Here is a 23,707-nt window from a genome sequence, read left to right as displayed (position 1 = left end):
AGGTCCTATTTTTACCATTTTATGTGAATTGTATCTTTACATGATCTGGAAAGTGCCTAATGATGGTGTACTCTGAGTGGTACTATGTAATCAGTCAGTATTTTTATTTTTTATTAAATGTACGTATTTATTTTTACGATGTACACAAAGCCGTTTCAAGACTATGGAAGGAAAGCACAGATATGACCCTTACAATATGTTAGAGAAGCACCAGTGGGCGTCCTAATGGTCCTCTTAAAGCCTGTATGTGCAGATGGCTTACCAGACTGTGTGTGTTTATAAATGTGTAGCACTTATTTCTTTTTTCTTTTGCAGAGAGGTGGACCTCTATACAGGCTACACCACCCGGAATATTTTGTGTATGCCTATTGTCAGCCGAGGAACAGTAATAGGAGTGGTGCAGATGGTAAACAAATTAAATGGAAGTGCCTTCTCTAAAACAGATGAAAACAACTTTAAAATGTTTGCAGTCTTTTGTGCTTTGGCCTTACACTGTGCTAATGTAAGTAGAATTATATTTCTTAACATATTAACTATGAATAATTCTGTTTTGAGCAATATGGGCTTGTGTACTTAGAATGTTATGTTATTTTCTAACCCGCTTAATCCAGACCAGGGTTGTCGGGGTTGCTGGAGCCTATCCCAGTAAAACTGGGCACAAAGTAGGAACAAACCATGGAAAAGGGCGCCATTCCATCTCATGGCAAACATACATACACATACTAGGGTCAATTTAGTGTTGCCATTTCACCTAACCTGCATGTCTCCTCTGGACTGTGGGAGGAAGCCAGAGCACCAGGTGGAAACCACGCAGACACGGGGAGAACATGCATATGCCATGTAGGGAGGACCCGGAATGCGGGCACTGGTCTCGTTTCTACAAGGCAAAAGTGCTATTACTGCACCACTGTGCTGCTCTTGTGTTTGTAATGCGTGCTTCATAAATCAGAAAGCACTAGGCTAGATCAAAAGCAATTACCACCACATCAAGTGCTGTCCACAGTCATTCCCTGAGACACACGCTACGCTTCTCTGACCATTTGTGAGAATGGGCTGCTTTTCAACCAAATGTAGAACCATGGCAGTAGAAGGTCAAGAAGCTTATGTGGTGTTAGCTTTCCTTTTATTGTGCTCAAATTAAATATAGTGTGGCTCTGTGCTGGTTCACAACTACCATAACACAAGAAGTAATGCCACTGAAAGACTGTTATGTTGACCAGTGACTCTAGATTGACCCCATGTAAGTGGACCTATTATTACTGAGGTAGATGGCCTTGCACCCCGTGCTGAGTAAAACTGGTCCAGAAATCAATGGATGATGAAGCATTTCAAACATCCCTCATGTTCCCCATTTATATTAGCTCCCTTGATTTGTGAGCATGTATATAGTATTGTATGTATTATGCATAAGCACACAACCATTGTAGAGTTCACTCACACTGAGCCAGTTTAGCATGGCCTGTTAACTTATCATACACATTTTTGGAATGGGGAAGTAAAGTCTAACATAAAAGCTCTTTACAGAAAGTGTTAAGACTAGGACTTGAACTCGGGACTCTGAAGCCATGAGACCGCAGTCCATTTTATTTCTAAATTTTTCTAGAGAAGTAAAGCACAATCCTCTGGACAATTTACTTCCTATAATTAAACAATGGACTCAAATAGAAAGACGGGAACTTGAGGTGCTCCATAACCAAGCTGTAGAAACTTAGCTCTGTGTGCTTCATCCAGAGTACTCATAAAACTTGAAGACTATCATCCTCCAGATCTGCGTTTTAAGGCTGTACTACATTTTACAATACAGGAATTAAGATTCAGTTGCTGTTCCATCTGTCCATCCATTTATAATTTTCAAACTTTCTTATTAATTTGCGACATAAGGGTAACCATTGTCTAACTCTGCAGCACTGGTTGCAATGGAAACAAACCTGGATGGAGCATGAGTGTATCACAGAGCAAACCTATGAACTGTTCATACCCATGCTCACTCATATGAGGCCATTTTGGAGATAGCAGTTGAGGCACATAAATGGGGCAGTACCTACGGCAAGATTTAAACCCAGGACTTTGGAGTTACAGGGCAACAATGCTGACCACTGTGTTGCCTTCATCAAAGGCCTTGTTTGTTACTGTATGTTCTGAACAGTTTGTTAAGGCATTTCTTAAGCACATTAGTTTTGAAGAAATAGCCATATAAAGCAAAGCACAATGTCAGCATTGGCCTTGATTTGTCGGGAGTTGGCTAACCAAATTGTTTGTTTCCTTGGGGTTGCACCAGGAAACTCCACCTTGGCCATGTACTTTTAGGCTGTAGAATGAGCCGCTTTTAATTGCCTTGAGGAACTGCAACTGAAGAAAGTGGGACCAGAAAGCAAGCATTCCTGTGGAAATAAAAAAAATCAAAATGGCTTCAGAGTGCATGCTGAGCTGCCTGAAATTCCTCCAACCCACACACAGAATTTTCATCTAATCTATAGCCACTTAATTAAACTAACAAAAAAAAGTCCAACATAAAGAATAATTTGGAAATTGATGGACAGGTAGTAGCTGCCTGGTTACTGGGTTTCCTGGTATCCTGTAATGAGTGTGGATAGTCCTGTTTTTGCTTTCACCTGCTCTGTTCACACATTTTTAAGTTTCTTTGTTGTAGAAGTACTGCTTTGCCTATTTGTTTCACTGCCTAATGAAAAAACAATAATTGTCTCTTCTTGAGTTTAATGAGCTTTCTTTCTGTTTTGTCTCTTTCTAGATGTACCACAGAATCCGTCACTCTGAATGCATTTATCGGGTGACGATGGAAAAGCTGTCCTATCACAGCATTTGTACGTCAGAGGAATGGAAGAGTCTTACCAAAGTGACGCTTCCTACCCCGATGTATAAGGAAATTGAACTGTAAGAACCTGTTTTAAATATTGACTTTATTTGTTTATTTATACACATCATCCATTGAAATGAAATGCAAAGTTAAAACAGCATCTTCATGTTGTGCAGTTTTACAGTCACAAAAGAGGGAAATAAAACACTATCAGAAATAACAATAAAATTTGGAAATCCACAATTAAAATTTCAGAAAATATCCAAAATACTTGAAATCTGTGGAAATGATTTTTACATTTATATTTTTATCTATTATTTTTTTAATTGATGAAGAACACTGTCCTTAAAACAGGGTTGCACAATTTGTGGCAGGCAGGGAACGCACCTGTGAAGAGCCCAGAAGCCTTTTCCTTTTTTATAATTTGAATAAAGGCAGCAATGTAAATTAACATAATTAACATAAAGCAGACACAGCCACTTTCCTTTTTTTAAGCAAATGTTTTAATAATAAAGTTAATAAAGAACAAGAATCAATTAATAAGTAAAAAAAAAAAAAACCCAAACAGCACCCCTCTCCCAAACACACCCTACTCAATTACATGTTCTGTGCCCTACCACCAGAAACCACAGCAGTGCCATACCACTACACCCGACAAAAGCAGTGACTGCATCAAAGGTTTGTGTTCATGAAAGGTTTAAGTTTGGAAGCAGCATTAGAGATGCTGGATGGTCTATTGATTTGTGATGCAGATTACTCTTAAAGAATCAAGTTATAAAAGCTAGACAGTCAATTCCTCTGGGTAATAACATCTGGAGTTTTCCATCTAGATGCAAGTTTAGTAGCTACTATATTGAAACTTAAACATTTACAATCATATGAAAAAGTGTGGGAACCCCTCTCAGCCTGCATAATTTACTCTACTTTCAACAAAAAAGGTAACAGGGGTATGTCTTTCATTTCCTAGGAACATCTGAGTACTGGGGTATTTTCTGAACAAAGATTTTTAGTGAAGCAGTATTTAGTTGTATGAAATTAAATCAAATGTGAAAAACTGGCTGTGGAAAAATTTGGATACCCTTGTAATTTTGCCGATATGAATGCATGTAACTGCTCAATACTGATTACTGGCAACACCAAATTGGTTGGATTAGCTTGTTAAGCCTTGAACTTCATAGACAGGTGTGTCCAATCATGAGAAAAGGTATTTAAGGTGGTCAATTGCAAGTTTTGCTTCCCTTTGACGCTCCTCTGAAGAGTGACAGCATGGAATCCTCAAAGTTATTCTCAAAAAATTTGAAAACAAAGATTGTTCAGTATCATGGCTTAGGGGAAGGCTATAAAAAGCTATATCAGAGGTTTAAACTGTCAGTTTCAACTGTAAGGAAATGTAATCAGGAAATGGAAGGCCACAGGGACGGATGCTGTTACACCCAGCAGGTCTGGCAGGCCAAGAAAAATACAGGAGCGGCATATGCGCCTTATAGTGAGAATGGTTACAGACAACCCACAGATCACCTCCAAAGACCTGCAAGAACATCTTGCTGCAGAAGGTGTGATGGTGTATCTGTACATCGTTCTACAATTCAGCGCAATTTGCACAAAGAACATCTGTATGGCAGGGTGATGAGAAAGAAGCCCTTTCTGCACTCACGCCACAAACAGAGTCGCTTGTTGTATGCAAATACTCATTTAGACAAGCCAGATTCATTTTGGAACAAAGTGCTTTGTACTGATGAGACAAAAATTGAGTTATTTGGTCATAACAAAAAGCGCTTTGCATGGCGAAAGAAGAACACTGCATTCCAAGAAAAACACCTGCTACCTACTGTCAAATTTGGTGGAAGTTCCATCATGCTGTTGGTCTGTGTGGCTAGTTGAGGGACTGGGGCCCTTGTTAAAGTCGAGGGTCAGATGAATTCAACTGCATATCAAGAAATTCTTCAGGATAATGTTCAATTATCAGTCACAAAGTTGAAGTTACGCAGGGGCTGGATATTACAACAAGACAATGACCCAAAACACAGTTTGAAATCTACAAAGGCATTCATGCAGAGGGAGAGGTACAATGTTCTGGAATAGCCGTCACAGTCCCCTGACTTGAATATCATTGAAAAGCTATGGGATGATTTGATGCAGGCTGTCCATGCTTGGCAGCCATCAAATTTAACTGAACTGGAGAGATTTTATATGGAAGAATGGTCAAAAATACCTCCATCCAGAATCCAGACACTCATCAAAGGCTATAGGAGGTGTCTTATTTGCAAAAGGAGGCTCATCTATGTATTGATATAATATCTCTGTTGGGGTGCCCAAATTTATGCACCTGTCTAATTTTGTTCTGATGCATATTGCATATTTTCTGTTAATCCAATAAACTCAACGTCACTGCTGAAATACTACTTTTTCCATAAGGCATGTCATATATTAAAAGGAAGTTGCTACTTTGGATTTTTGTTCATCATTGGCTGAGCTTTCAAAGAATAAAGAGGGGTTCCCAAACTTTTTCATATGACTGTATGCTGGTGCCTGACAGGTTTAGGAGTGTAAAAATATGTGGCATTTGGGGAATAGAAACTGACAGCACTGAAGAAATGAGCAGACGATTAGAAGACCAAAGGCCCCAACAGAAAGACAAAAAAAAAAACATATGCATTATTGTCCCTTGGAGAACATGTGGGCAGATGCAAAAAGAAGAGATCTGGGATGAAGCCCAGTAAATGTAGATTATAAGGAGTAAGATATAGCCTATGCAAAAAAATTAATCTGAGTATATTGGGGTTTGGTGTTTCCAAATTAAATTTTGGTATTTGAAAATGGTATCCCAGCAAAAAGGAGAGGATAATGTAAGATCCCAAGACCACTGGGAGATGAGGGGCAGAGGTTTATTGGAAGTCTCAAATAAAAAATAGAGAACTGAGACAGGCCTTCTGAGAGGAGAAAAGGATTAGTAAGATAGAAAAGAGGATGACAGGGTAATGGGGATTTTCTGTGACAGAGTTTGAAGTGGAGGCACAGTTACTCAAAAGAAGAACATGGTCGAAATTCCGAAGTTGCTAGGTCAAATCAAGTAGGCTTTATTGTCATACCAAGTATACACTTGCTTTGATACATTAAACAGTGGTGTTAAATTATGTTTCCCAGGGCAGCTGTGCAATATTTACACAATAAATATGACAACATAACAATATAGAGAGGTGGTTAATTTTACATTAGAGAATGTAAAACTAAGAACAACATCTGTACAAATTGATATGATATTGACAAACAGCAATCACTGATGATAGGTGACGTACAATGGACAAGGAATGTAGAACAGAACAGTCATTAGATGAGAGCCTATGATAAGTGGGCACATACAGGGACAGACAGGGGGTAGCATTGTGTTCAGGAGCCTGACTGCTTGTGGGAAGAAGCTGTTGTTCTTGGAAGGAAGAAAAGGAGATGGTGGGAGGGATCCCACACAATGCTGAGGCCTTATGGATGCAGTGGTTTGTGAACCTGTCCATGATGGAAGGAAGAAAAGTCCCAATGATGATGTGTGTAGTGCACTCTATCCATTTTATGGACTTGGGATCAGACACATGACATTTGTCTTATCACACAATGATGCAACTGGTCACGGAGGGGACTGGGCAGTCTAATGGTCTGGAATTCCTATAGATTTTATTTTTTTCTCCAGCAGTCTGGAGTTGGTTTTTTTTTTTGTTTTTTTTTCTGTCCACCCTGGCCATTGGATCTCATTCTTATTCTATGTTAATTAATATTGACTTATTTTATTTTCTTACTGTGTCTTTTATTTTTCTATTCTTCATTATGTAAAGCACTTTGAGCTATTTTTTGTATGAAAATGTGCTATATAAATAAATGTTGTTGTTGTTGACACTTTCAGTGGCGCCCATGTGGTGAGGAGGAGGTAACTTTGGAGTAAGAGTTCAGTTTAATAGCAACAGTTCAGTACAGATCAGAGGGGCAGGAATAGCCAACATGTAGTTTGTTTCCTTGTTTTAAGAATTATAACCGACAGCTATGTAATAGTATATTTGTTTTTAAGAAGTTACAGGCCTTTCATTGCCTGATGTTAATGCTGACTGGATGCTGCATGGCTCCCAGTGATCCTGGAATGGATTAAGTGAGACTAAGGCTGGTATGTTATAAATGCTGTGGTTCAATGTCATCCACTGCAGGGCTTTGTATAAACTTAAATAAATGAGCTTCCTACACTCACATTTAGGATTTTAAAGTTACACTGTGACCTGAAAAAATAATTATTTTTGATGTCCGAAGAATTAAAAGCCATATTTGCCTTTACATTCTTAAATGTGTATTGTATTGTGGGAGGAGTGTCAAAAATGGCAGAACTGCACACCCAGATCAGAAAAATACAAGTTATGGGCATCCATTTGGGCGTGCTATAAATATATACTTAGAGTACACTGCTGCTTGCTTCACACACACATTCTAATAGCAGAATGGAGTACCCATGAACAGTAATGTTTTTTCTTCTGGTTCTCTTATAGGTTTCACTTTGATTTAAGCCCGTTTGAGGACCTTTGGCCGGGTATTTTTGTCTACATGGTGCATAATTCCTGTGGTAAAAGCAGGTAAGGTTTATGGGCAGCTGTCTGGTTTTTGTTACTCTTCATTTATTCAGAATAGCAAGTGTCAGCCACCATGTTTTGGCAGGGTCCACTGCACAGCTTGCATTCTAGTGCACCGTATGAGTCTAGCGCTTTCTCTCTGTCTCTGCCAAATATCCTGAGATTGAAATGAAAATGATCTTCTGGTAACAATGTAGTTTCCCACTGATTTCTATAAGACACAGAATTTGAGTTTTTGACAAATTGAATTGGGTTAATATTGAAGTATTCTTAGAGTATAACTTCAGATGTTATCTGGTTTAATTCAATTTGGGATTATAGGAATTTTCACAATGAAATTAGTTGTAAAATGACTTACTGCTTTTGTTATAGGGCCATGTTATCCTTTCTATTTTTGTGATTCACTTTTCTATCTTAAGTGCCACCCTCTGCACTCTTATCCTTCAAATTCCATCTTCCCTTTTTATTTCTTATACACTTCCCAGTAGTTTATCTGCAGTAAGTGCCCACTTCCTCAAGTACATTGATTCAGAGGAATTCACCCATTGCAGGCAGTAATGGAAGTAATTGTTAGACAGCCCTGACTTGAACAAATTCATTTCTTATTATTTTTGAAATGGATGGAGGATTAGGCAACATATATGTGCTGACTTTTGGAGTCACAGGGAGCCAAGCCCATTCCAGCAGTATCTGGTGCAAAGCAGGCAGTCCATACAAAAATCACACTCCCTTGAATAGCTATGCACAATTGGTCTGTTGTAGTACAGGGTCACCAACTGTCATCTTTTTGATGTGGGGATTCAATTCCACACAGGGAGAGCATTCAGATTTCGTATAGACTGTGGCTACGTCCACACGAATATATTGTAATTTAAAAACGCAGACTTCAGTCTCTGTTTTCACCTTTCATCCACAATTCCTTGGCATTTTTAACCCCCAAAAATTGAGAATTTTGAAAATGCTCTGAAGAGATGTGTATTTCTGAAAACACTGAGTTAGCTTTGCAGTGTGGATGGGTGAGAATAGAGAGTTTTGAAAACACAGACTCTAATTGTGCTGTGATTGGTTCATGCTTATTATGTGGCCCTACAAATATTGGATTCTGCTTGTTACATTATTTTGGGCACTTTGCTCATCTTATACTCCTGCATTACTCTCAACAATTTCTCATTCTTATCGTATAGTAAAGAAAAAATTTTGTTTTTTCTTTTTTTGTATTCACCATAGCTGCTCTGTGTGTAAACGCAAGCACCAAATAAATAGTACTTCCTCTTTCTATGTCCGCCAATGCGCACATGTCCATTATAGATGAACAGCTACATCATATGTGTTTTCAGTTATTTAAGTGCAGGTGGAGAAACTTTTGTAAATTATTTGAAAATGCTAGTCTGGACAGAAATCATTGTTGTATAAAAACACTGTTTTTCAACAAAAACTTAGTAGTGTGGACATAGACTGTGACTGGATCTGTATTTGAACACATGACTCTGAAGCTGTAAGGCAACAGACCTACTGTTATAAATTTCAGATTTGAGCCTTTGGATCAGAAGCTAAGGCAGTGTTTCTCAGTAAACAAGGTACAGTAGATTATTAAAAGAATTCTCCACCCAAAAATTATTTTTTTATGCTCTTTATGTCAGGTGTTTTGTACTGATGACTGAGAAATTCTTATTTTCATTTTGTCATAGAGTACAGAGATAAATACAAGCCAATAGTGACCAATATTGTACTGTGACAAAAGATGTGAAAAGCATCCATGAAAAAAAATTCTCTTGTTAATCTTGTTGTATAATTCAAGTTAGTTATCCGGTCGTATGCTCACAACATGCAAAGTGCATGCATATTTTTGCTAAATTATTGTCAAATGGATACTTTCAGAAAAAATCAGCACACATCATAAACAAGAAACAATTCACATTGGATTGAACTTTTAAATTGAAGTCAGGACTCTTGACCAGTGAATGAGATGAGAGGCGGCTCTTTGTTTCAAAACCTCAGAGTTTCATATTTTCTTGTTCCTCTGTTGTTTTAAACATGAGCTTCCTCAACACAAATAAATATTTATTGGTGGAACTTTGTAGAAAGTTTTGCCTTTCAGCCACTGAAATGTCTAGTTAACGTTTTTTCCTAATTTAAGCTTTCACTTTATTTCTTACTTTCAGGCTCCTTGTTATTTCACCTTAGGCAGTTAGAAAATCAAGTCTACTGATCTCCTGATGTTGCTGAATTCATACCATTCAGTGTGACAATATTTTTCTGAGGATGCAGTTGTTACTTAGTGTAAAGTACAATGGCCTAGAAATGAGTCTCTCAAGGGAGTGCAGGCTGTCTGTATGTTTCAGCTATTGCTAGACAGCTCTTAGTAAATTTTTTATGGAGATCTTTTTTTTATGTTAAATTAGAGGGTGAACAATGAGGCTTCCACTTGACATTGTTGAAATTACATAGGAAGCATGAATGTTGTATTTTAAGGGTATTTTTAAAAACTTTTATGTTCATAATTTTATACTTAATTAAGGTGGAATTTTAATCATATTAGTACATAAAGCAATCTGTGATGGATCTGTAATTTAGCAGAAGATTAATGCATAAATCTTACAAGTGTGGGTGCTAATGCAAGGATAAAGCCAAGATAAATAACTTTTTTCCTTTTTGTGCATCTTGTAAACTTGGTAGTTCTGCTGTTAGGATGAATAGTTGTTCATTCTGAATTAGGTGGGTTTGAAAATTAATGGATTCTGAAATTGCTTGGATACCTGGTCAAAGTTGCTTGTATCTTTTATTCTTTAGCTGCCTCTGCAGCCTGTGCTTGTCTTGGATAGTATCAAGCTTCCCTGTGATCCTGCTCAGGATAAAATGGGATTGAAAATGAATGAACGAATCAGTAATATAAAGAAACATTTTCAGAAGTAACCTATGTTCTTCTAAGTGTAGACTAAACTGTCAGAGTTTGTGTGTGACAGTCTATTTATTAGCTTTGTCTTTATGTTGGTTAGCTCCATCTGTGTTAAGGCCCTTTCATGTTACATGTTTTGTTGCAGACTCCATCTACATAATCTTAGGAAGTCGGGCAGTCACAGCGTACCCTGTGACCACCAGCCATGGTTTGATATCTGCATCGACTTGGTCTGACTGGTCTGTGACTCGCCCTGACAAAATCAAACAGGTTTGATTTTATGTTAACCTGTATGAGTGGGCTGTGTGTATGTGAGAGCTGACAACCAATGAGCTCTCATCTGTACTTGGCAAATAGAAGAGAGCCTTGTCTGTCAGATGTCTCATGTTATATGTACCACAACAGGACAAAAATGAAAAAATAAAAGAGCTGAAATTATGCCTGAACTCACCATACCCAGAAATCACACTGCAAAAAATACATATGCAAAACAATTTAGCAAAAAAATCTGACAATGGATTAAGCAAAATTTACTTGAACAAGATTTCTTAAATTAAGCCAAATAATCATAAAAACGAATTTTTTAATAATACAATAATTCTTAGAATAAGGAAAATAAGATTAAATGTCACAATCTAAATACTTTTCACTTGCTTAGATTTCATTTTTTTGATGTGCAGTCATAATGCACCGGCACAGTCAGGCAGGATATTATTGGATGTCAGAAAAAAGAGCCAGTTCTTGAAATGTGGAAACTGTGCTGGAAAGTCATCACAGAGGCATTTAGTTTGTCAACCTCTGCAATTTCTAGTCTGTGTAATTTTACTTCCTCTGGCAACAGGATCAGCAACTGAAACAATCAAGTCTAACATTCCCTCTGACTACGAGAAGTAGGCTTTAGTTAACACCTCATACTGCACTCTGATGATGGATTGTACTCGGACAGTAAATAATGTCGGGACAGTCCTACATTTGGCGGGCAGGCTCAAGTGCACGTAACTCCCTTCACGGCTCTAGCACTGCGCTACCCATTTTTTCTGGATTTACAGTTTTGCCTTGGGGGTTGGAGGGATTAGGAATTGTCTTAGTATTTCACAATTAAACAGGTCTGCACCGTAAGCAAGATAACGAACCCTAAGCAAATGCATAAGTTCCTATTCTACAGTATGTTACACCATTTGGATGCCTGTGCCACAGTAGTAAAGCTATATCAAGTGTGCCACAGACTAGCCCTGCGCCTGCTTCAAATCCTGCTTACTGACTACTCCGCTGTAAGCAAATCATTTATTCTTTCTCTATTCCTACTGTCAACAATAAAGAGCAAAGGCAAAGTATTTCATATGAAAGACACTTTTAAATGGTGAAGCTTGGCTGATTAATGTCAGTTAACACCCCTCTGGCATTGAAATTTCTGAAGAATTAAGGTGTTGGTTGTTCTGTGACCTTTTAAAAGTGACTGCCACCTTTGACTTGTAAATATAGATGACAGCCACCATAGGGCAGTGCAGCTTATCTGTTTCCTGTATTAAAAAAATATATAAAAATTGCTTTTTCCTTATATCAAGCCAGACCAGTAAATAATTTTGGCACATATAGAACAGAATAAGAACCAAATAATCAAAAGTAGCATTCATAACTTGTATAGTATGGACACAGTCTTTTGAAATTGGGAGGAAGTGTTGATTTTTACACAGGTTTTGAGAGCAACATAAATTAACAGTCTGAGTGTGTTAAATTAGTTTATTGCTATAATGGTGTGGACAGTCAGTTTCATTTTTTTCTCCATTTGGGATGCAGATGACTTATTGCTTGCACCTGCTGAAAAGTGAAGCACATAAACCTACACGGTGCATACTAAAATCTTTTTCCATGATGCATTGTTTGCAGCTTGCCATTGGAGCAGATGCTTCTAATTAAAATCTAACAAATATCATAATACATGCTGTGGCACAACTGAGCATCAGACCAGCATTTAGCTGGCACCAGTCCTGGAAACGTCATCATTTTTGTTTAAACAAGACAATACACTGGCAGTATTTCCCAGAGGCCAGTAGCTCATGCAGAGTGGAATATGTAGACCCTGATAGACTTCACACCTCAGCCATTAAAAGCCAAATGTGTTCCAGAATTCTGACAAGTTACCACCAGGCGAAGGCCACTGTAAGCTGGCTGATTAATTGGATTTCTTTTATCTCTCTCTCTGTTTGCAATCCATCTTCATGTCTAGCTTTGAACTTGAGAAGCTCTGCCGATTTACTATGTCCGTGAGAAAAAATTACCGGCGTGTTCCCTACCATAATTGGAAGCATGCAGTTACGGTGGCACATTGCATGTATGCAATTCTGCAGAGACACCAGGATCTTTTTACTGAGCTGGAGGTAAGAAACCTGGAGTTGCTATGGTATTTGTAACTAAGAATGCTTTATTATTTGTCTGCACTACTTTTTATTAATCTATAGCAATATGTATGTATGGAGATCTGGAGGAAGGAGGCAACTGTCAGAGAATCTTCAGTGAAGGCGGTTGATAAAGCTTAAGCCCAAATGCTGACAAGTTAATTAAGGATTTTAAAATTTCAGCTTAGTCCACTAAAGTGGTTGTCAGTCAGTAAAGCATTGTGTTTATAGCACCTTTCGAGGGGTTAGTTATTCAGTGAGTTATTTGCTTCTCCAGTGCTGTTCATAATAGTCATTACCACAATATGCTTCACAACATAATTAAAACTCAATGAATCGTAAAAAATTACACTCAAGCTGTTTCATTCTAAGTAATGGAAAGTGCTGCTGTCATGGTGTTGGGGCCAAAGGCCTGGTTAATAAAGAATTTTTTGTCAGAGCTTTTGATCTTTCTCCCTTCTTTGTATTACAGAAGAAAGGTCTTCTGGTAGCATGTCTGTGTCATGATTTGGACCACCGGGGCTACAGTAACAGTTACCTGCAGAAGTTTGATCACCCTCTGGCTGCTCTGTACTCCACATCCACAATGGAGCAGCACCATTTTTCTCAGACTGTCTCAATACTACAGGTAAACCTTAAACATAGATCATTAATTTCTTGTGAAGTGTGAATGAATCTTTCATTGACGCTTGTCCACTTCTGAAATTATGGGCTTTATATGCAGTATGCTGTTTTAGCAGGCCCCTTGTCCCTCGGTTTAGTATTAGAGAAGTTTTTTTTTTTTACTTCAGGTAGTAAGTGCCAACAGCCCCACTGCAATTTGAAAACATAATGCAGTAAAAGTGAGGAAATATGTTTTTCTCTCCAAAACGTACAAGCACAGATACTTCCATTTTGCCATGTGTAAATTGAAAGAAATCGCGCCATTGCAGGTACAGTAAATATATTCATGCATGTATTCTTTTTCAGGTCAGTTCTTTGGAGCATTTTGGAAACACAGACTTGACCATACTTGGTCTTTTCACATTGACAGAGCCTGGCACTTCCTTTAGGGATTGCTAGAGCAGCGGTTTGTGAAAATTCCCTTCAGTAGGTCTTGGATGTGCCCCAGGAATTTCCTCCCAAATGCCCAAACCACATCAATTGTAAATCCAGAGTAGACAGGACCCTACTCTGAGTTGCTCTCAGGTTGCCAGCCTCCTCACGTTGTCACTGAGGTGAAGCTAAGCAATATTGTACAAAAGCCTAAGCTCTGACATTTGTTCCTAAACCTTACTGTTTCAGTTGCATCCCCCAACCCCTCACCCCCCAGTTCATGGCTGTCGTTAAGGATCATAATGCACTTACATAAATTGGTCATAACACCTTTTAGTTCTGGTTGGAAACTCAGCTTCTGCTTCAGTCCAGCTGTCTGTAGAACACTCTTATAACCCCTCATGCCTAAGGTGTGAAGACTCTTAAGGCAGTGTAACTTAAGCTATGAGTCTTCGGCATGTTTGTGATCAGTCATCACACGATTGTGTTGTAAAATTAGTTCATCCACCCACAAATTCTGTGATGAGTGATATACCATGATTATCATCCTCTATTTAGTGTACTATTTGTTGCAGTAGTATGCAATCCGAGGCATGAAACAATACAATTGATACCTCACAGAGAGGTTCAATTTGATATAATTAATATTCCCCATGGCAACAACCCGTGAAACATAGATATACTGTAGATAGACATAGAAAGGAAAAGGGTAGAGATGAGGGAATGACAGAGACACATTTGTGAGGTGAAGGGACTGTGATGCTTGTTTGAAATGTTGAAACAAAAATAACAGGTATGGCACAGGGATATGATGATTTTTGGTTTGTTTGTTTTGGGGATTGAGTCTATATGGTGGGGGGGTGGGGGGAGAGGACAGTGTTTAATGCAAAGTGCAGTTTAAGTGTTCACGTCCATAGTCAATGCCTCATCGCATGATCACCACTATGGCATACATTGAATCTGCATTAAGTCTATAAATAAGATGGAAAGAAGTTTCTCTGTTAAACTTCCTTCCCTTAATATTATTTTAAAGTGGTTTGATAAATTTCAAACTACTGATTGCATGAAGGACATATTTGTTGAACCACTGAGAACTGTAAGAACACCAGAAAAGTTCAAATGGGTAAGACAGGCCTCTTGGTTTAGCACTTGGTCAGTCAGTAGCATTAAGTATTGCAAACTAAACAGTTCACTGAATTTCTCATCTGGATTTTTTTCTATCAGCCGAATAAAATACAAATAGTGCAGACATTTTGTAGGAATAATTTACTAATACAAATTGTATTCAAGAATGGAAATTGTTAGAAAAATGTTAATAGAAAAAATGTTATTTAAGAGCAGGTAAATAAACAGTATTGATTAAATTATTTTTTACTAATTTATTTCTTATCTTTTGACATGAGCCAACTGACTAATTTAAATCACTGTTCATACTATGATTTCAAAAATCATCATATCCTCATGCTGCACCCGTTATGAAGAAGAATTTATTTCTCTCAGCCCAACTAAACTTACACTAAGCACTTTAGCTCTTTTTCCTCTTTTGAATAATATTTATTACTAGCCGAAGCCTGCCATAGCATACGGCAGTGTAAGAATAGGAACGGAAAACGGTGAGAAAGGAATTCAGAAATCAAGAAGAAATAAATACTTCTTGAAAGACTCAGGTGTGAATAGGTGTTTTGGTGGTGACGACAGATAATGAGTCGAAAGATCTAACCCTAGAAAAAGCCACGAACAACTGACCGGGGCTGAAGACTGGTTGTTAGAATTATTGTGAAGAGTAAACAGCATGTGGGATATCAGGTCTGCGCTCCGTTCCGTTCTTCTCCGTACCCGACAGTGCATGTAGAATTTCCGGTCAAGCAGGATTACATGTGAGAGTAATAAATAAATGAGGCTGTCCGAATTTACGTACTATGGCCATGGCATCCTGCTAGTTTTGTTGCATGTATCTTGGACTTCCTGGAAATGTGGACGGTAATATGATCATTTTGCCTAAACGTACGTTTTTATATTCAGCGTTTGCTTGCAGTGCGTCTGACAGTCGTTTGTATTGTTCCACGCGCAAATCTTTTTGATCTAATCTGAGATAGTTGAGTCGCGCGCCTTCTGTTTTATAACATACGCATCTACGACGTACTGTTGGAATAGTTCGCCGCTGGAGTGCAAAATACTAAATATATTCCTTATTGCTAATCTGTACGCATAAAATTGGCATTGAGTAAGCCTTCTTCGCTTGGTGGTTCTTTTATCTGGAACATGTTGTAAATCTTTGTGCCAGCCAATGTCTCCGTAAGGGAATAAAAGAAGGTAAACCATAGGACTGCAATTCATATTGAGCGTGGAAATCTGTCTACAAGAGTTGCCTATTGGACAGATGCAAATGTCCCTTTTGCAGATGGTTATGCTGTGTCGGCGGTGTGTGGGCGGGACCGGTTTTGAGGGTGGACGTGGGAGGAGAGTTAGAGTTGGCAGGGGGGGCTCTGTCGTGCATATCCCATGATGCGGTAAGGAGGGTTAGAGTTGGTGGGCGGGGCTTTGTCGAGCGTATCCCATGGTCTTAGAGTTGGCAGGTGTGGCTCTGTCTTACTTGCGCTCACTGTTGTGCGTGCCCTTAGTGAATTATATATATAAGATTTTATTTACAACTAGCCAAAGCCCGCCGTAGCATACGGTGGTGTAAGAATAGGAACGGAAAACAGTATAACGAAAATAGCAAGGAGCGAAACCAATGCCAATGGTTGAGAGAGTACCTTCCTCCAGAAGGCTATAGAAAACATAGACATACAGATAGACGGCGCATTCACAGTGTTGCACAGTTGACACGATAAGTCAGTGCATCCGCCCTATTGCGAGTGGTAAAAGTGCCATTTAAACTAATACAGGTAGACGTGGAAACCGGGTTTTCTGATGAAAAAACAATAGTTTTAAACAGTATCGTTTACATAAAACAGATTTTGCCGAATCGTTTACATGCAATTATTTATATCCATTTATACACTAAGAATAGCAATTCTTCTTCTTCTTCTTCTTATTATTATTAAATAATTCCTCCCATATAATTAACATTTCTCGGACTGCTTTCTTCCATTTCCGAAGCATTTCTTGACTTCATCCTGTTCTTACGCAATACAGTACTAAAGTATTGGTTAATGCCCAAGTCACCTCATATATAGATTACTGTAATGGTATTCTATCTGTCATCCCACAAAAACGTATCCATCGCTTACAATTTATTCAAAATTCTTCTGCCAGGATAATACCCTGCTGTTCTAAATCCACTGAACATACTACACCCATTCTCTCTCAACTTCACTGGCTCCCTGTTAACTACAGAATACAATACTAAATACTGCTCTTAACATTTAAAGCTGTCCACAACCTCACTGATCTCCTACAGACTGACACTTGTCTTGCTCACTCTGATTCTCATCTGCAGCTGTACTTTCTCTACCACACATCAGACTCTGTGCTATGGGAACTCGAGTGTCTCTCCTAGTGCTCCTCAACTCGGGAATTCTCTTCTCTCTCATATACATCAGCTTGATTCAATAACACATTTTAAAACTACCCTCAAAACTTATCTTTTCAAACTGGCATACCAATTGTGAATTTTGCACTGCCAGTTATCTTTGTTTGTTTGCTAATTAGTGCTGTTTGATCGAGAGTGACAGTGGATGCGGAAGTAGGATTAGAGATGGCGGGCAGGGCTCTGTTGTGTGTATCCCATGGTCTTATAGTTGGTCGGTGGGGCTCTGTGAGTTGGCTGGCGTGGCTCTTTGTCTTGTGCTCACTGCCTTGCGTGCACTTAGTGAATTATATATATAGATGTGTTTGCCTTACACATTTCTCTGTTAGTAATAGTCATGTGAGAAATATGTTTGAACGGAAACAAAAACATTTACTTTTTTATTGTACTGTATGCTCTTTGTTTTGTCTATGCATGGCTCTGCTGTCATTATGGTAATAGTCCTTTTCTTAGGTCCTAGTACAGTATTGGATTTCTTATATGGGTCCTCAGATTAAAAAAAGAATTCCTGCTGTAAGATGTTTCACCGCTAGGGAAGCACAACCATTCTTAAATAAAAAGAATACTTGTTCAGTTTACACTTCTACTACATTTAACCCTGCACTCCTCTCCACAGCACTCCACTTTCTCACCAGGCAAGAGTGATTTTATGGATTTTGAACGTACTTGACCAGTTTTGTACATTGTGCACTATGCTACTTATGAACATGCATGTTTTAATTAAGTATCTCTTTATGAGCAGCAGCAAAAACTCCAAAAGTAATCTCCCATCTTCTTTTGTGAACAGTCCAGCTAATTTGATAGTGGTACAAATAGAAGCAAGAAAAGGTGAAGAAGACAACAAGAAGATAATGTGGAAAGACTAAGAGAGAGATAAAAAATGGTTAGATAGAAATATATTCAAAGCCCCTAATGGGGAAAAGAAATTTTGAAAGAGTGAAAAACATGACTGTGGTCCAAAGTCATCTAAAAGGTGCATTTCCATCTGCTTTTTACACAAGTCAAGGATTGGTCGAGTTATTTTAAATGGCAGGCCATGTCCCATTGTAAATATGGCAATGCATATTTTCAGTTGGATATTCGGTCTGGCATTGACGCAGTAGTAGCTGTCATGGGTGTTGTTTCTAGTAGTGTTGATGCAAATAAGAGCACAAATAACTGCTCTGTGCACCTTTTCTCTACTTGTATCGTGTTTCTACACAGAATGCAGAAACAAGCACTGGGTTTGTTTAATTTGTGACACCAAGTACCATGGCATTGCCCTTCATCCCCTACTTTTTCCTCCTTATTTTTACTACCTACTTTTATTGGTCTTATCTCTTCTCTCAGTTCCATTTCGAGCAGAGACTGAGAGTTGTGGTTATATCAATTCCCAGAAAACAACTTGCTTGTGATTAGTTTTTCAGTTTACCCTGCTTGTATACTATGGGTAACTGCAGGAATATTATTACATGAATAGTTAAAAGGTATAAAAACTAATGCCCATGTTGTTGATTTTTTGTAGTTGCTTCAGTTTTACTAAAAATTGATTTTTATGAATGTAAAATGGCTATACACTGAAAATCTGGTGTGTTGCTGGAAAAGTTTAAACCTTGCTCTTCAGCTCACATTAGAAGTTTTCAATTGGATTTAGGTCAGGGGATTGGGATGGTCACTATAATGGCTTGATTCTGATGTGACTGTGAACCATTTAGTGTCGAGCTGGAATCGTTGTCCTTCTGGAAGATCCGGCACTGACCCAATCTTAGCCTTCGGGCAAAGGTAAACAGATTTCTATCTGAAATGTCCTGATATTTGACTGAGTTTGTGTTGCCATATATCTTAGCAAACATCACAGGCCTTTGCAAGAAAAACTGCCCCACAACATCATTGATCCACCATCCTGCTTCATAACAGGGATTTGGTTCTTTTCAGTTATAATCCTTATGGAAAGCCCACCACTCTGGTTTGTTGTTTCAAAAATGCTCTATTTTTGTTTAATCTGACCATAGAATGTGGTTCCAATTAAAATTCCAGCAATGTTTAGAAAGCTCTGCTTATGTTTGATATGAATGTGATGTCTAACTATAGCTTTGGAGACTAATCCTTTCAGAAAGCGTTGTCTCATAAAATATCATTCTAAGTGTGCACGAAGGCAAAAAGCAGGCAAAATATTGTCTTCCAGGCAGGCTGACCACAGCTCCAGTTTTTGAGAGCTTCTTAATTTGTGCAGGTATTATTTTTTAATAGCCTTTGCCGGATTTATGGAAGTCCACAACCTTTTAACGGGATTTGCCTAATGTGTTACCACTTATTTATAGAAAAGTGAAAAAGGAAGTCATTGATCACCACCTGAAGGTTCCTGAAGGTTCATAAACTATGAATAGTAACATATGTTAATTATATTTTATTTTTTGGTGGCATTTTTTTCTTTCAATAATATTGCCTCCATAAAAGATTGAATTCATCTCAAAATCTGACTCTAAGTTCAAGTTCAAGAATTCATACATTATTTTATAGCCGTTTTTACTCATCTTAACCAAGGGTGGCAATAATTTTGAAGAATATTGTACATTGACAGTTACCCCACCAATCTCTGGGCTGACTTCCTTCTTGATATTTTCATCCAAAAGATCAAGGAGTCTCTTCCATCTCAATAATAAGTCTCATTCTCCCATAGGTACATGGCCACAATGCTTGGAGTCGTTGCCCTAACAAACCTCCCAACTCCTTATGGTGGCTTACTAATTAATTGGAAATCTCAAATATTCAGCAGCTTCCACATAATGCCAACTACAGTGCATCCGGAAAATATTTACAGCACATCACTTTTTCCACATTTTGTTATGTTACAGCCTTATTCCAAAATGGATTAAATTCATTTTTTTCCTCAGAATTCTACACACAACAACCCATAATGACAACGTGAAAAAAGTTTACTTGAGGTTTTTGCAAATTTATTAAAAATAAAAAAATTGAGAAAGAACATGTACATAAGTATTCACAGCCTTTGCCATGAAGCTCAAAATTGAGCTCAGGTGCATCCTGTTTCCCCTGATCATCCTTGAGATGTTTCTGCAGCTTAATTGGAGTCCACCTGTGGTAAATTCAGTTGACTGGACATGATTTGGAAAGGCACACACCTGTCTATATAAGGTCCCACAGTTGACAGTTCATGTCAGAACACAAACCAAGCATGAAGTCAAAGGAACTGTCTCGAGACACAAATCTGGGGAAGGTTACAGAAAAATTTCTGCTGCTTTGAAGATCCCAATGAGCACAGTGGCCTCCATCATCCATAAGTAGAAGAAGTTTGAAACCACCAGGACCCTTCCTAGAGCTTGCCGGCCATCTAAACTGAGCGATCGGGGGAGAAGGACCTTAGTCAGGGAGGTGACCAAACACCTGATGGTCACTCTGTCAGAGCTCCAGAGGTCCTCTGTGGAGAGAGGAGAACCTTCCAGAAGGACAACCATCTCTGCAGCAATCCACCAATCAGGCCTATATGGTAGAGTGGCCAGACGGAAGCCACTCCTTAGTAAAAGGCACATGGCAGCCCGCCTGGAGTTTGCCAAAGGCACCTGAAGGACTCTCAGACCATGAGAAACAAAATTCTCTGGTCTGATGAGACAAAGATTGAACTCTTTGGTGTGAATGCCAGGCGTCACGTTTGGAGGAAACCAGGCACCGTTCATCAGCAGGCCAATACCATCCCTACAGTGAAGCATGGTGGTGGCAGCATCATGCTGTGGGGATGTTTTTCAGCGGCAGGAACTGGGAGACTAGTCAGGATAAAGGGAAAGATGAGTGCAGCAATGTCCAGAGGCATCCTGGATGAAAACCTGCTCCAGAGCGCTCTTGACCTCAGACTGGGGCGACGGTTCATCTTTTAGCAGGACAACGACCCTAAGCACACAGCCAGGATATCAAAGGAGTGGCTTCAGGACAACTCTGTGAATGTCCTTGAGTGGCCCAGCCAGAGCCCAGACTTGAATCCGATTGAACATCTCTGGAGAGATCTTAAAATGGCTGTGCACCGACGCTTCCCATCCAACCTGATGGAGCTTGAGATGTGCTGCAAAGAGGAATGGGCGAAACTGGCCAAGGATAGGTGTGCCAAGCTTGTGGCATCATATTCAAAAAGACTTGAGGCTGTAATTGCTGCCAAAGGTGCATCGACAAAGTATTGAGCAAAGGCTGTGAATACTTATGTACATGGGATTTCTCAGTTTTTTTATTTTTAATAAATTTGTAAAAACCTCAAGTAAACTTTTTTCACTTTGTCATTAATGGGTGTTGTATGTAGAATTCTTAGGAAAAAAATGAATTTAATCCATTTTGGAATAAGGCTGAAACATAACAAAATGTGGAAAAAGTGATGCGCTGTGAATTCTTTCCAGATGCACTGTAAATGCTCATGATGGTTCTACAATAAGACTAGCAAGAGGACCAGAGTATGGCCTCCTCTTGGAAGCATATAAGTTCAGCATCTAAATCTCCCTTCCCCAGATCTGGTTAGATGTTTTTTGCTGTATTTACAGTATCCTGTACCTGCCATCCCCAGTTAGCACTCTATTTAGGTGGAGCTTTTGTTCCCAGATCTGAAATTTCTGTTACACTTGTAACTGTTTTCTTCCATGTTAATATCAAGGAGCCTTCTGTGTTCAATGTCATTTATGAGTCAGGTCACCTGGAGAAACTGCTTAGCTGAATGAAGTCCCTTTATTTTTTAGAAGACAAATATTTATAATTTCTTTGTCTTCTCTCAGATTATTTCTGCAGGTTTCTTTATTAGTTTAATAAAATGGAACCAATCTCAGTGAATACCATATATGTGCACTTCTGTGATTTTGTTTATGTGTACAATACTGAACAGACAATATGTGACAAAAAGCGGATTCCATATCTTCTGCCTTTATAGCCACATCACCTTTTTTACTTATTGTCCATGATGTTTTGTGGCATTTTGGTCTTGAACTTTGCTTATAAAACACCAAAATGCCTCAAACATTTTCAGATGCTACAGTGTTTTTAATGGTGCTCATTCCTAGTCACTTTTGTGAACGTGGTTCCTCTTCTTTCGACACTCTGTACATATGTTTGTATTTTGTTTCTTCTGACTTGTTATCAATATTACTGGTTAGCATTAAAAATTCTTTGTGGTTGTTCTTACTGACTGAGTGGATGACCATCTGGACATTGTGCCAACTCCTTGTCTTGGGTCATTTTGTAACTATTGGGTTCATTTCTTTTTTGGGCTTAACTGTTAACTCTATGGTATAGAGGTTTATAATCTTTGTTGTAAATTCCACCCAGATAGTCATTGTTAAAACACATTCACGACTGAACAACTCAGTGAGCTGAATACTTTCAGGACCTAGTCACACAACTTGGAATCTTTTTCATCTCAGTGATAAATCTCACAAACATAGGTATCCAAATTTAATTTCTGCAGCATTTCCATCTGTTGGCAACAATCCCGTCAAAAATGTAAATTATTTGTGTACCCTCTTAAAATATAAATATGTTAGATTTACTGTACCCACACTACTAGTTTGTTGATTTTTCTCTAAATGGGCCTGCATGCCCACTGTGCTTTTCTATAACTGCCCATCCTAAGCAAATTTCAGTAAAGGGGCTTCCAGACCCCTGAAATCTGTGGGGCTTTTTTCTTGTGCATTCTGTAAATGGAAGCTCTGGATTTCAGACCTGTGCCTTAAAATCTGTGCCCTGCTGAATACCTTTAGAAGGGTGGAGGTTAGTTTAATCATTCAAGCCTGTGTTTTCTTAAAACTGTTACAGTAAAGTGTACTGTACCTCCGACTGTTTTCCTGACATTGGTGGGAGGTTATTTTTGAACAGCTGCTTTCCAGATCATCCCTGCCATATTGGCAACAAAAATGCACATTTGTGCCACTGGTGTGCAATTTCTATCATGCAAGCTCTTTATTATTTTGCTGTAAGGTGAATCCTGCATTGAGAGAGCACAGCACGGATGAAACTGGACTTCAGCCTAAAGTATGCTTTTTATTCCCAAGACTTTGTTATTGTATGACATAAAGTAAAAGTTCAGAGCTTCATGGTGTCTGCTAGGATGAATACCTCCACAGCAGAGCTTGTGCTTTTTATTGATCTCTTTCTTTCTCATAGCTGGAAGGGCACAATATTTTCTCCAACCTGACATCCAGCGAGTATGAACAGGTGCTCGAGATCATTCGAAAGGCCATTATTGCCACCGATTTGGCACTGTACTTTGGTAACAGAAAGCAGTTGGTAGAGCTGTTGACATCGGGAGTGTTGGATCTGAACAACCACTCACACAGGTACCCCACAGACCTGGTATAACTTGGCATGCATTTTATTGTCTTAATATATTATGGCATTTTTGTTGTAGGTGTATTACCTGTAAAAGCAATTTAATCTGCATCAGTTTAGTGGTGTGTGTATATGTGT

At 38.7% G+C, this 23,707-nt stretch overlaps 1 protein-coding gene across 4 annotated transcripts in view; it reads left to right on the top strand.

Annotated features, from left to right (window-relative positions):
* Positions 1 to 23,707, top strand: part of pde10a (phosphodiesterase 10A) — a 345,652-nt gene that overhangs the window by 305,477 nt on the left and 16,468 nt on the right. For 3 of the 4 annotated variants that reach the window (XM_039737895.1, XM_039737892.1, XM_039737893.1), the window contains exons 13-18: positions 316 to 502; positions 2,750 to 2,892; positions 7,336 to 7,419; positions 12,540 to 12,690; positions 13,181 to 13,336; positions 23,405 to 23,577. In XM_039737895.1, coding sequence (XP_039593829.1) covers positions 316 to 502; positions 2,750 to 2,892; positions 7,336 to 7,419; positions 12,540 to 12,690; positions 13,181 to 13,336; positions 23,405 to 23,577 — 894 coding nt within the window. The remainder of the gene's footprint in view (positions 1 to 315; positions 503 to 2,749; positions 2,893 to 7,335; positions 7,420 to 12,539; positions 12,691 to 13,180; positions 13,337 to 23,404; positions 23,578 to 23,707) is intronic. The other variant, XM_039737894.1, reaches the window with a different exon arrangement.

Source organism: Polypterus senegalus, chromosome 16 (genome assembly GCF_016835505.1).
Source record: "Polypterus senegalus isolate Bchr_013 chromosome 16, ASM1683550v1, whole genome shotgun sequence".
NCBI classification, from domain to species: domain Eukaryota; kingdom Metazoa; phylum Chordata; class Cladistia; order Polypteriformes; family Polypteridae; genus Polypterus; species Polypterus senegalus.
The sequence above is the reverse complement of the archived record's forward strand: the minus strand, read 5'-3'. Positions and strand labels throughout refer to the sequence as shown.